We start from the raw sequence: 14389 nt of genomic DNA, 5'->3' as shown, positions 1-14389 counted from the left end.
TGAACATTTTGCTAAAATACATTCATACATCTTGGCCTGCAAGTGTGATTTTTGTTCAATATGACACTGGACAGTCATATGTGTTGATCCCCAAAGCTTTGCAAAAATAAGTGTTGCAGTTACTTCACCAATGACACAGCGGGATTGTTTGTATGAAACAGCTAGTGCATCGACACTGTACTTGGTACAGTATGGACACCCAAATAGAACAGATGATGTCACAGTGTCATGCATGTGCAGAAAATCAGTCCGCTCTGCCACAAAAATTCTCTGCTTGGCTTAAGTCACAATCACCATGGTAACGTGTTCACATAGACTCTGTGGGACATTTTTGGAACACTCATTGGTTGATTGTGGTAAGACTCTTATAGCAAGTTTCCTTTTGCTGTGCCAATGAACTCTACACCACGTAGCACGGTTCAGGTGTTGTCCTCTATTTTTGGCCTTGAAGGTTTGCCTGAAGTCGCAGTGTTGGACAACAGCACTCAGTTCATGTCAAATGAATTTGAAACATTCTTGAATGCAATGGCTTACAGCATCCAAGTAGTGCACCGTTACATCTAAGATCCAATGGCAAAGCAGATGTTTTGTCAAAACCTTCAAGCAGTAGATGGCCAAACTTTGCACAGCACACACCAAGGATCCAGCATTGAACTGTTTCTCACCTTCTGTCACTTGCATCCATCAGATGGACCATCGTCAGCAGAACTGCTTCATGGCCGCCACCATCAGACACTGCTCCACCCTCCTCAGCATCCGGTACTGGAGTATCACTTCGTGCCACAATATTGTGTTTTTCAGGGTTTTTAGCGGCAGCAGATGGTGGGCGTAAGGTGAGATCTTTTGTCGACTTGGCTCACGCACATATCTCATTTCAGGCCCAGACATGTAAGACATGTACTATGTGGATTCTTAAGTTTTCTCATTTCATTGATATGTGATAGTTTTCTTTGTGCTGACTTCTACAGTCTCCTATTTGTAATAGTCCTAAGTAATAGTAAGTGGGAACATTGCAAGTGACTGCTCCCAATACGAATTTTTATATGTAATGTTAATATCTCATGTTTTTTTGTGTGGGTTTATAATATCTTTGTGATCAATAAGTTTTTGAGTGTATTTAACTCTGCATGCCATCAGTGCAAATGCACTGTTGTGAGTAGTCATTCATGGTCTCACAGAGTGTGGAAAGTGTTGTGATGCGAACATGGCACATACACTCGAAAATTAATGCTTTTACGAAGTCTGTGTTGTTGCTGCTATTTGTGGTGCATAATTTTGTGTTAACACAAGGTTAACAACAAATCATTTGAGCTGAAATTTAAGTTTGTGCTTGATTGTTCAAAGTTTTGGGGAGTGCGCTGTGAATGACAAGCAGTGGAATAATATTTTAATGGCAATAAGATACCTAGCATATAAACAGGCTACTTTACAAATGAAAGTTGATGTTAATGAGAAATTAACTACTGATCATTGATTTTGCGAGCCAAGATCTGGCAGGAGAGGTAGGAGGAGCCTCTCAGGTAATTATCAAGGGAAATCTGCCTCAAACCATGATGAAGATGGGAACATGGCAGCTAGCTCCAAATGCGGAAAAATGTAGTTTAATGCTGATGAGTAGGACAAACAAACCTGTAATGTTGTGGTAGACTATTACTAGTGTCCTGCTTGACACAGTCAAGTCATTTAAATATCTGGGTATAATGTTGCAAAGCAATATGAAATGGAGCAAGCATGTGAGAACCATGGTAGGGAAGGTGAATGGTCAACTTCAGTTTATTGGGAGAACATTAGGAAAGAGAGGTTGACTTGTAAAGAAGACCACACACAGGATGCTGCTGTGGCATATTGTTGAGTACTGCTCAAGTGTTTGGGATCTGTACTAGTTCGGTTGATGGAAGACATCAAAGCAATTCAGGCGTGGCCTGCTAGATTTGCTACCAGCAGGTTTGAACAACATGTTAACTGTTACAGAAATGCTTTGGGAACTCAAGTGGGAGTCCCTGGAGGGGAAAGCAATTTTATTTTTGAGAAAAAATATTCAGAACATTTAGAGAACCAGCATTTGAAACTGCCTCTTGAACAATTCCACAGCTGCCAATGTACATTTCATGTAAGTACCATGGAGATAAAATACTGTACGAGAAATTAGAGCTTATGTGGAGGCATAAGACAGTCATTTTTCCCTTGCTCTATTTACAAGTGGAACATGAAACCAAATGACTAGTAGTGGTGCAGGGTACCCTCTGCCACAGTGACTTGCGGAGTATCTATGTGGATGTGGATGTAGATTTAGAATGTGGAATGTATGAATGCTATTGAAAGTGACCAAACTGCATGAAGAAAAGACCAGATGAGAAAGAATGAGATAGATATATAAGGTCTACTTGAGAAATGATGGGAAGGAAATGGGGATTTCTAGAGCACTGAGTTTAGAGTAATTGTAGTGGTGGTGAGGAGAGAGGAAAGCATGCAGTGGCAGTTGCAGTAAGAAGAAAATTGCAGAACTTACTATGTCAGCAAACAATTAATTATGGTAGAAAAAATAGTACATCTGTGGACTTGGTAATAATTCAGACATACTTCCCAACATTGTCTCAAAGCTTGGATGAAATTGAGGCTATGTATACTAAAGAACCATCAAAACTGACTAAAGAAAAAGATAATGTTGTAATAATGTGTGATTTTAATGCCACAATAGATCCCATACAGGCAATAAGACAGTAGGAAATTTTGCGATGTATTTTTACATTTCCAAAAGGGTTCAGTGATATTGATGTCTTGGGTTTGTAAGTTAATAAATTACTTTATTAACATATATGAAGAGGAAACATCACACATTTCACATTCCCTTGGTATTTATTCCATAAGCCTCTTTTAAGCATCGGTTGAGACACATGTCTGTCTGTAACACACAAGAAGTAAATCTCAGTAAGTCATTCAACAGGATGTTCAGTCTGCTATGGTCAAAGAAAAATAATTGGAAATATAGTTTCACCAAAATCAACAGACATTCACCCATGGGATGTAACAAGATTTCTTGGTCTAATTACCGACACTTTCCTTTATTACAAAAATTTATTTTTAAGGATCTATGCCAATTTCAGCTGCATGGTTTGTTGCAAATGGTATCTTAACCCATAAAGTTTTTATGGATGCACTTCCACATGAGATCAATTTGATGACCATCGAATGTCCAAGCAATAATCAATTTCTCTCAATGTCTTTGCCAGTCTCTCCTCTGTCACTGCCTCCACAGCCTCTCCTATTCAAGCTGCAAGAGCTGGCTCACTAGAAACTGGTGAACTGAACAATTTATCCTTAATATAACTCTGCATACAGGTGAATGTGTTGTCCAAAATGTTGGACTGCCTCTATTGATCAATCTGTGTGGGAAAGTTTCACCTGACAACTGGCAAACAAATAAACCAAAGTGTGGCAGTGCATCATATTTCTGAAACACTGTCCATGGCTGGAAGTCTAATGTGATATTATTTTACTGGTATACATTAACAGGGACAGTAAAACACAAAGAGTAACAAGCACTCCAGGAGTGACAGCATTGCTCTGGCTCATGCTGACTAGTACCAACACGCGGCAGTGCTGCTCAATCACTGCTTGATTACTGTTTAATCTTCATGTTACATGTAAGAATAAAACTGGCCCAGAAAGTGCATGTATGTGCGCGCGCGCCCACACACACACACACACACACACACACACACACACACACACACACACACACACACACATTCATTATATAATTATATTATATTATATTATATTATATTATATTATATTATATTATATTATATTATATTATATTATATTATATTATATTATATTATATTATATTATATTATATTATATTATATTATATTATTATTATTATATTATATTATATTATATTATATAATTATATTATATTATACCCTCTGCCTTTTTATTATTATATAATATAATATAATTGTATTTTATATATATATATATATATATATATATATATATATATATATATATATATATATATATATATATATATATATATATATGCACACATGAAAAAACAAACAAACAGTATCAACAGTTATGATTAACTGTTGAATAATCTCAAAGTTTATTCCTGTTATTACTAAATACAATAATTTTCATTTGACCCTAACTTAACTAAATTATTATTTTCAAATGTAGAATCACACTAACAATATCAGATTTTAGGTCTGCCATATATTACTTATCATACACTAAAAATTAAGAAAGACATGAAAAGCTACGTCTCAGATAGTATCAAGCATATGCACAAGAAATTACAAAAAGATAACTTTCAGTTTCATCCAATGAGAGTGGAAAGGGTTTAATAAAATCAGTATTGAGAGATTAAGAAGCAAAGTCATCCAAAACTTTGCAATTTTTATAGGGTTCTTAATAATATACTGCACATTTGTAATTCACACTACTGTGACAGTAAAGTAAATTTTAAAGCACTATAATTTAATTACAGTGTAACAACTAGAGTATCATTCATTACACTAGTGTGCAAAGAGATACCATACTCACCCTTTTAGGAGCTTTTACTGCAGATGGTAAATGTGGATACCAGGCTTTTAGCTGAGATGATGTGCTCATTCGAGCTGAGGAATGATGCACTGGCTCAAATTTCTCTATGGCTGGTACGTGTTCTGTAAATAATTTTAAGAAACAGATCATATTCAGATGGAAGGAAGTTACTAAATGTTCAAATTTCATTTTCATTAATGCTTATATTATTTCTTGTCACAGTGTTAGCATTACACTACTAACGAGCAGAGAAGAGCCTCTCCTCTCAACAGAGTATTCTGTGAGTTATCTGTCTCTTTATCTGTCATCTGCCTACCTGTCTACACTGCTGCACAAGCTGCTGGCAGAACTACACTTTCAAGCAAGAAAAATAACACCCAAGTTTTTTTGCTTGCTTGTACTGCTTTTATAGTGACATGGAAAGTCTGTGTCCAACAGCATTTCTGGGAATTTGCTTTTGTTTACAGGCTGGTAGAAAATCAGCTAAAAGTATTACATACGCTTTCCTCTGGTTTTGCTGAATACAGCTATGGCAGCACAGAGGCAAGGCAAGTATGCAAAGATTGTGTTGTAACCAGTCCTGGTGCGTGTCATTCCAAAGCACCAGTGCTTAGGAGGATGGTTTTCACATGCAATAATTCAAGAAACAGGCACACTGGTTCCAGAGGCTTCTTCATAGAAAACACTTGACAGAGTTCAAAGTTGAGCTGACAGATATTATCCACACTTAAGAGAATCTCACAATTCTTACAGGAGCCTCGGTGATTTGGTGATTGGTGAGTGCATATACAATATTTTTAGAAGTGTTATGAACAAACTAGTCATTGAGTAGTGGAAGGACTTTCAAGTCAGGATGTATGGTAGAAAGCTATTCCAAGTGTTACAGGAATCATAGTGTACCATTTAAGGTGACAATTTAGGATAATCAAAGCATTGATATGTACGAAACTAAAATCCTCAGTAATTATCTACACATGTATGAAATGAATTTGGCATCGGAAAGGCAATCATTAAGATGGTACACACACACAAAAATGATTTTAGCTCCAAAAACTCCAGTTAACAGATAACACATGCACGAATAACCTCAAAGAAATGGACACAAGCATGAAGTAAAGTAGCATAAAAAATTTGGAGATATCATTTAAGTTTGAAATGCTGAATAAGTTAAGATGCCTGAAAGTGTGTTGCTTGGTTCATTACAAATGCAAATAGTGGAGATATAAACAATTAATAAAAATTACATTTGTATCAATAGTTGCAAAATTCCTGAATAAGATTCTCAATGGGAAGAAGAAGTTTGAAAATGTGTAAACGTTCTTCTATCTACATCTATATCTACACTGCACAAACTACCATGAAGTACATGGCAGAGAGTACATCACGTTCTACTAGTTATTATGGTTTTTTCCTGTTCCATCCACATATGGAGCACAGGGAGAGCAGTTGTTTAAATCCCTCGGTGCATGCTGTAATTAATCTAATCTTGTTCTCATAATCCCTGTGGGAGTAATACATGTGGGATTGCAGCATATTCCTAGAGTAATAATTTCAAGCCAGTTCTTGAAACTCTGTAAGTGGGTTTTCTTTAGGACAGTTTATGTCTGTCTTCAAGAATCTGTCAGTTCAATTTCTTCAGCATTCCTGTTACTTTCTCCCATGGATCAAATGAACCTATGATCATTCATGCTGGCCTTCTCTGTACAGTTCAATATCCCAGTTAGTCCTATCTGGTATAGGTACCACACACTTGATAAATATTCTAGGACAGGTCACACGAGTGATATGTAAACAATCTCCTCTGTAGGCTGACTGCATTTCCCCAGTATTCAACCATTAAACTGAATTCAGTCACTTGCTTTACCCAGGACTGACCCTATGCGACCATTTCATTTCATATCCGTCCTGAGCGTTACAGGCAGTTGCATGAGCTGGCTAATTCCAACTATGACTCATTGATATGACAGCCATAGGATACTACATTTTTTCCTTTTAGTGAAGAACACAATATCACATTTGTGTACATTTAAAGCACTAACAGCTTTTACGTAAGACCAGAATTTTTAGGGTATTTATCTTTGCATCACTTTCAAATCTTATCAAGATCTGATGGAACATTTACACAGCTTCTTTCAGACAGTATTTCATCGCAGATAACTGCACCATCTGCAAAAAAATATGAGGTTACTATTAATATTGTCTGGAAGTTCATTAATACACAACATAAACAGCTAGGATCCCAACATCTAGTGTTACTTCTACATCTGTAGATGACTCTCCATTCGAGATGAGTTGCTGCATCTGCCCTCTCAGAAAAACCTCACTCCAAACAAAAATTTTACTTATAAATCATACGATTATATTTCTGATACTAGATGTAAATATGGTAATGAGTTGGATACTTTTTGGATTTCAAGACTGTCTTGATCCACAGTTTTCAGTATGTCATGTGAGAAAAGTACATGATCAGTGTTTCCAGAATCTATGTTGTTTGGCATGGAGGAGATCTGGTCACTTGATTATATTTGAACTCAGAATATGTTAAGATTCTAGAACAAATTTATGTCAAGGATATTGGGTAGCAATTTTGTGGATCATTTCTACTACACTTCTTGTGGACAGATATGAATCTCTTTCAAGTGCTAGGCACGGGTTTTTGTTCGATGGATCCACAACAGATTGCAGTTAAAAGAGGGGATAACTCAGTCACTAATTCAGTGTATAATCTGACAGGGAGTCCATTGGGCCCTGGAGCTTTGTTCAGTTTTAATGATTTCAGCTGTTTCTCAATGCCATGAGAGGAATATTTGACAACATAGTTTAATATTTCTGTTTTTGTTTTGCTACCCTCAATTTCAGTTCCCATCTCATCCACAAGTGGCTGGATGCTAACTTTAGTGCCACTAATAGCCTTCACATATGACCAGATTTTTTTGTGGTTTTGTGAAAGATTATCTGACAGTATATTCTGCTATGGTAGTTATTGAAGGATTCACACATTGTTCTCTTGTCAGCCAAACACGTTTCATTCAACAGGCCTCTATCCGTAGTCCTATGCTTTGTTTTACACTTATAATGCAGTAGTCTCTGTTTTTTATTTTTTTTACAAGTTTCTTCATAGTGGCTGTACCCTATAGTCCCTCCCATCATGAACTGTTCTACTGGGTACATACCTATCCAAAGCAGGGTCAACTTGAGCCATAGTTCCTGCACATGATTCTGTCCTGTGGTAAAAGTTTCTATTCCCTCACTGAGATACGACACTGCTGTTCTTTTATCTAGTTTAGTAAACAAACAAATCTTCCTACTTGTTTTAGTTGTTCTGGTACTTTGATAAACAGTGTTGCCACAACTGCCTTGTGGTCACTGTCCCAGTTTTGATGTGGACTCCTCAAAGAAATCAGGTAAATATGTTGCCATTAGATGTAATATATTTCCCCTCATGAGCAGAGTTCTGAATCTGTTCTAAATAGTTTACAGAGAAGGCAATTACAGTATGAGGGGGAACTTACACATTAGTGAACTCAGGTTTTCCCTAAAGTTTTTGGTTACATCAGGAGGTGAGTCTCATGACCAACCTAGTATTGCCTCCAACAACCTTTTTGTTGTTGTGGTCTTCAGTCCACAGACTGGGTTGATGCAGCCCTCCCTGCTACTCTATTCTATGCAAGCTTCTTCACCTCCCAGTACCTACTGCAAACTACATCCTTCTGAATTTTCTTAGCGTATTTATCTCTTGGTCTCCTTCTACAATTTTTACCCCCCACACTGCTCTCCAATACTGAATCAGTGATCCCTTGATGCCTCAGAACATGTCCTACCAACTGATCCCTTCTCCTAGTCAAGTTGTGCCACAAATTTCTCTTCTCCCCAATTCTGTTTAGTACTTCCTCATTAGTTACACGATCTACTCATCTAATCTTCAGCATTCTTCTGTAACACCACATATCAAAAGCTTCTATTCTCTTCTTGTCTAAACTATTTAACATCCATGTTTCACTTGCATACATGGCTACACTCCATACAAATACTTTCAGAAAAGATTTCCTGACACTTAAATCTATACTTGATGTTAACAAACGTCTCTTCTTCAGAAACGCTTTCCTTACCATTGCCAGTCTACATTTTATATCCTCTCTACTTTGACCATCTTCAGTTGTTTTGCTTCCCAAATAGCAAAACTCATTTGCTACTTTAAGTGTCTCATTTCCTAATTAATTCCTTCAGCATCACCTGATTTAATTTGACTTCATTTCATTATCCTCGTTTTGCTTTTGTTGATGTTCATCTTATATCCTCCTTTCAAGACACTTTCCATCCCTGCTTGGTCATTTTGCACTTCCTGTTGATCTCATTTTTGAGACATTTGCATTCCCTCTCACCAGCTTCATTTACTGCATTTTTATATTTTCTCCTTTCATCAGTTAAATTCAATATCTCTTCTGTTACCCAAGGATTTCTACTAGCCCTCATCTTTTTACCTACTTGATCCTCTGCTGCCTTCATGATTTCATCTCTCAAAGCTACACATTCTTCTTCTACTGTATTTCTTTACTTATTCTTGTCAATTGTTCCCTAATGCTCTTTCTGAAACCCTCTATACCTCTGGTTCTTTCAGTTTATCCTGGTCCTGTCTTCTTAGATCCCCTCCTTTTTGCAGTTTCTTCAGTTTTAATCTACAGTTCATAAACAATAGATTGTGGTCAGAGTCCACATCTGCCCCTGGAAATCTCTTACAGTCTTGTAATGTCTTATCTTGTATGCAGCTTTCAACTCTGGTACTTTGCTGCAAATGCATCAGCAGTTAACTATTAGGATTTTAATACTGTTGTCTAAGTGAGGGTGGGGGTATTTGTATGGATCTTGCAGTAATGCCACTAGGTCTCCTATGGCTTTGTTACCTGGACTGGATGGACAGCTGCCTAACCTAAAAAATCCTTGTGTGCAGCCCACACACAGTCAGCTATTGAGTAACAGCCTCTGAATTGTAGTGCATACCTGACTCATTTAGAGAGGCCCTACAGTCCTCATACAGTTCTCAACTCTATGGTGCAAGCCCACGAAATCTCAGCCTAGCTTGTCACAGAACACAAAGTCTCTGGTCCAGTCCTTCCACTTGACTCAGAACCTGGGGGCCACAACTGATTCTGGGGACAATGCTGGAAATTGTGAGTCTCTTTGAAACTCACAACCTTCTCTGCCAGTCACTGGAATGATCCAAATGTGATCTTGGAGCCCAGTTGACAGACATTGTTTGTTCCTGCACGCACCACACACTGCAATTTTTTGCACCCTGTTCCCTCAATGGCTGCCAGAATAGCCTCTTCAACAAGCTGAAAGAGGCCTCCAGGCATACACACTGAGAGCACTTGCCGCCGTTTCCCGAAGTGGTACCATTGCTCAGAGTAAATTTTAACTGTTGACAGTCAATTGACCTTTGCCCTTTTGTACTTGCCCCCTCTTTACAGAGGACACAACAGCTTTCCTACAAGGTGAAACAGAGTCCCACTGGCTCAGTTTCAGTTTCAGTGAAAGTTATGATTCAGTCCTTGTTTATAGGTGATAGTCACAACTTAAATTTGTCATAAGAATGGAACATTATAAGCTGGAAAGCTTCCTTGGATTTTTCTGTTCAGTATGTATTGATAAAGGAAAGGTTCAGCAAGGGGCAGACTGATTCAAATGAATGTCAACAGCGATCAGAAGAGTGTGAGACAGACTGCAGCAGGCCATGGACTTGGTTGTGATCCTGGGCGTATGCAGAAGATTGCAAGTGTACACCCGTATTACACAGAAACCTAAAGTCCACATAAGCATGAAAACCAGGATGATTATCTCCATACATTTTAAAAATCAGGTAAATGCGAATGGGAGGGAGAGCAAGCTATTAGATATCCCAAAGGGCTTGGCTATGTTGCAAGTTTATGAGCTATTAGATATCCCAAAGGGCTTGGCTATGTTGCAAGTTTATGAGTGTTGGGTGAAAAATTCTCTAAGTAATGTTACCAATTAATACAGGGGTGCTGATGAACACTCCTCAAAAACAAAGAAACATCTTGCAGGTAGATGAATGAAGATGGCTGGCTCAGGTTTACTTTAACACCTATATTAGATATGTAGACAAAGAGCTTAAAATGCCAGTAGTGTGAATTTTTCAAATTTGTATACCAGACGATGTAGGCTACTTTCAAAAGATATTCAAAGAATAACCACTCTGTTACTGTATTTTATATCAACATAAATATGCAAAAGCAAGCTGAATTTTGTATCTCGGCCAAATTATCTGCTGCTGCACAGTGAAAGTGAGAGCATAACAGAAGCAGTAACCGTGATCTGCTTGTTGACAATATGGGACAATATTTTGCTAGTTGTTAATGGTCATGACCATGAAATTACTACAGCCATTCACTTCACATACTGGTTTGCACAACAGATGGTAAATAATATTCCCATAGTGCTCATTGTATAACTTCATGAAAAAGTACGTATGGTCACTTAGCTTTGCAAATTGTACCATTTTAAGAGCATTTTATAACCCCACATTTAACTTAAGTATGCTCATCTTTCCTTCCCATACGTAGCCAAGGCTGCATTCACCCGTGATATAGCAACAATCTCAGGAATTTGTCCAGAACTGCACACACATTAGTGTTTTGTTTCCATCAGACACTGTTATGCTAAAGTTGATAATAATGTGACAACTGTAGAAAGGAATATGCCACCAAATAACATAAATATAATGGAGTAAACTTAATGAAGTGAGTAGTATACTAACATTTTCTTACTTTCGGGTGTATGAAAAAGGTTAGATATACCTTTTATCTCTCTGTGCAATTGTTCTTCCTCTTCCAGGGTGTACTGAATATATGGATCACCTCGCTAAACAAAAAAATATTACAGAAAATGATCAAAGGATGATTAATAATACATAGCTTCTTTCTCTTACAAACACCTTATAAGTTTAAGCTTGAGAATAATTAATTGCTACATATGGCAACATACAATTAATCAGCTTCTGTATTACTACCATGACTGTAACACCTCAAATTTAGCATATTTACAATATTTAGGATCTGAAAGATAAACAGAAGTAAGAAGAATACACTTATTACCTTTCTTGTAAACAATTTTGAGCGTGCAAACTGCTCTTTAGAAGTCCTATTATGTGCCTCAAAAAGTGGATAAAAGCGGGCAGATCCCCTGTAGATCCATTCTACATGTTTCCCACTAGGTGGGAAAGACATTTGAGCAAGAGAGGCATTTACTGCTAAAACTTTTGCATTGTACCAACTCCCTGAAATTTTTAAAATACACATTCATGAAAATATAAAGCATAAAATATTACCATTTATTCACATTTAAAGCAGCACATTCATATTAAAATTTGTTGATAAAACAACAAATTCTATTTTACAGCAAAACATTTATTTGAAACATGAAAAAAGTGTGATAATAGTGGAAGAATATGTCAAAACCATCAAAATACAACAAATACCACTACTGAACTCAACCAAAGAAGCTTCTAAAAGACAAATTACACCCTTCAAAGCTAATTAATACACCTATAAATATAAAACACCATTAAAAATACTGTACTTACACACTCTCCCATAATGTATTATATATAGAATGAAATCGACAAAGTACCAAGTTCCTTTGTCATCCGTATCTTTGCATCTACACAAAAGATTTGAAAGCTACATTTGAAGCCATATACTATGCCTCCATTAAAGAAAGACGTTTAATTGGCTTGTCCACATAACTGGATCTCCACGATGCTTGACTAGAATGTCACTGGGTCTGAACAGGTATTCCATAAATTCCATTCAGTAAGAAACTAAACAAGCCACTCACCCAGTATTTTGACGCTTGCTTTAAACCATACAGATTCTGGAGTAATTTACATACACATCTTGTATTAACATTAAAATCTTCTGATACATGCAGATTACGTCCTTAAAAATACCACTAACAAAGGCTGACCTTACATCAATTTTCCATATACATCCGTCATGTTGAATAGCAACATTCAACATGGCCCTCATCACCTCGAGCTTGCTGCAGACCTAAATGTGTGAACATGATATATTCGAAAATGATGGGTATATCCTTTTGCTACCAACCAAGCCTTATACAGAACCATTTAATTTTGTGGCAAAAGCCCATCAATCTTTAATCACCTTTTTTGTTTTAGTTTTGTAACTTAGTTTCCATGTTTTCTTTTTCTTCAGAGCATTTCTCCATTGCTTTCTATCATTATTCAGAATTTTCTGTCTGCACTGATCCTTTACAATTCTTTAATGTTTCATAAATAAGCATCATTCTTGCTCACCAGGCTTCACAGTAATGTGATGGTTTCTTCAAATTTCACTGTTCATGTAAATTTCAGCTTTCTTTGTCCTCATTTCTTACTGTAAGGTCTCCCAACCTTTCTCTCAGTTTCATACCAATGGTTGCTAACCCTTTTGTCACTCATGGTTACATTTTAGTTCATACAGTTCCACTTACTATCCTCTCCAAAATCAACATTTTCATGTTCAGTCGACTTCTTCCATTCTCATGTAGGAATCCAAGCATAGCATTCCATTTTAAATATCACAGAATTATAAAATGACCTCCTTCCTTGAAAAATATTTCAATTGAAGTTTTACATTTAAGTTTCATGGGACCAGTGTGATTCAGAGTGTATACTTTAATTAAAATAGCTCACCCCACAGTGCTTTTGGTAGGTATTCAGCAGAGCAGAGTTGATAATGTGCTATCTCATGTAAGATTCCTGCTCAGTAGCTCCAGTCTGCTGAGAAGTATTGGTGCAGTAACTGGGTGTTTCAGTCCAACTGAGTCAGCAAACTAACATACATTTTCATTATGGAACTCATTGCCAGCAACTTGAGACATGTCATCTCACTGCACACACTCCTCTCAAAGCTCATAAGGTGGTGGATTAAAACAATGACTACAAGAAGGAAGCAGGTGGAAAGCTATGTATATGGATGTCAATTTTTATTAAAGTAAACCTGGTGAAAGTCATATGATTCAAGTTTGGATTCACAAGATACTTGACTTTTGATCAAGCTTTATAATCCAAATTCTTGGTAAGTGGTAGCAGTCACAAGAAGCCACTGTCATGCAGGAGATCATAGGCATGCACAAAAAATGCAATTCGGCATGGTGGGTGTTTGGAGTGTGATGTCAGAAGGTGTGGAAGTTTGGCATAAAAAAATAAGCAAGGCAAAAAATAAAACGATACCCTTTAGTTTGCAGGCATGGACATCCCCTTAGCTATGATCTGCCAGAATTGTCCAAGGCAGTGCAAATGGGAAAGGAAAAATAGTCCATCATAAAATTACACATTGTCATAGTTTGGAGGTACGAGAAACTTTATCATGTATTATTCTGAGTGTGTCCCCACTGAAGTCATTGGGTTAGTCCACTATGTTATGAGAAACATTATTGACTTAAAGTGGATTGCAGAATGAAAATGTTAGCACAGTGGGGGTGGCCTGCCATTGCTTGAGAGAACATGCTGGATGTGAGATGTGTGACAAATGGCACCGCGATCTCTATGACAGAATAAGCTTTGTTTCTGGTTGTGTTAACAACATTTAATCAAAGGCAAAGAATTTCATTGGTGTTGTTTAAGTATATTTTGATTTGTGACAATCTACAGAGACTCAGACAATAGTAGTTAATGGAGAAAGGTTAGGCTGTGCAATATGCCGTAACTACATCTCATGTTGATATGTGGGAAGATGTGGCCCCTCTAGTTGCTTACTGCATCAGTGTGGTGACTATTCTGTAGCTGATTATTCTTGGTCCCAATAGCGGGTTCAGA

The 14389-nt window shown here is 37.1% G+C and overlaps 1 protein-coding gene across 1 annotated transcript in view; it reads right to left on the bottom strand.

Moving 5' to 3' along the window:
* LOC124553992 (histone-lysine N-methyltransferase eggless-like) overlaps positions 1-14389 on the bottom strand; it is a 374632-nt gene that overhangs the window by 89705 nt on the left and 270538 nt on the right. The window contains exons 13-15 of the mRNA XM_047128016.1: positions 11667-11848; positions 11370-11433; positions 4555-4676 (exon numbers count right to left, since the gene is read on the bottom strand). Coding sequence (XP_046983972.1) covers positions 4555-4676; positions 11370-11433; positions 11667-11848 — 368 coding nt within the window. The remainder of the gene's footprint in view (positions 1-4554; positions 4677-11369; positions 11434-11666; positions 11849-14389) is intronic.

The sequence above is a fragment of the Schistocerca americana genome, chromosome 11, assembly GCF_021461395.2.
Source record: "Schistocerca americana isolate TAMUIC-IGC-003095 chromosome 11, iqSchAmer2.1, whole genome shotgun sequence".
NCBI classification, from domain to species: domain Eukaryota; kingdom Metazoa; phylum Arthropoda; class Insecta; order Orthoptera; family Acrididae; genus Schistocerca; species Schistocerca americana.
Note: the sequence above shows the minus strand (reverse complement) of the source record. Positions and strands in the feature narration are given on the sequence as shown.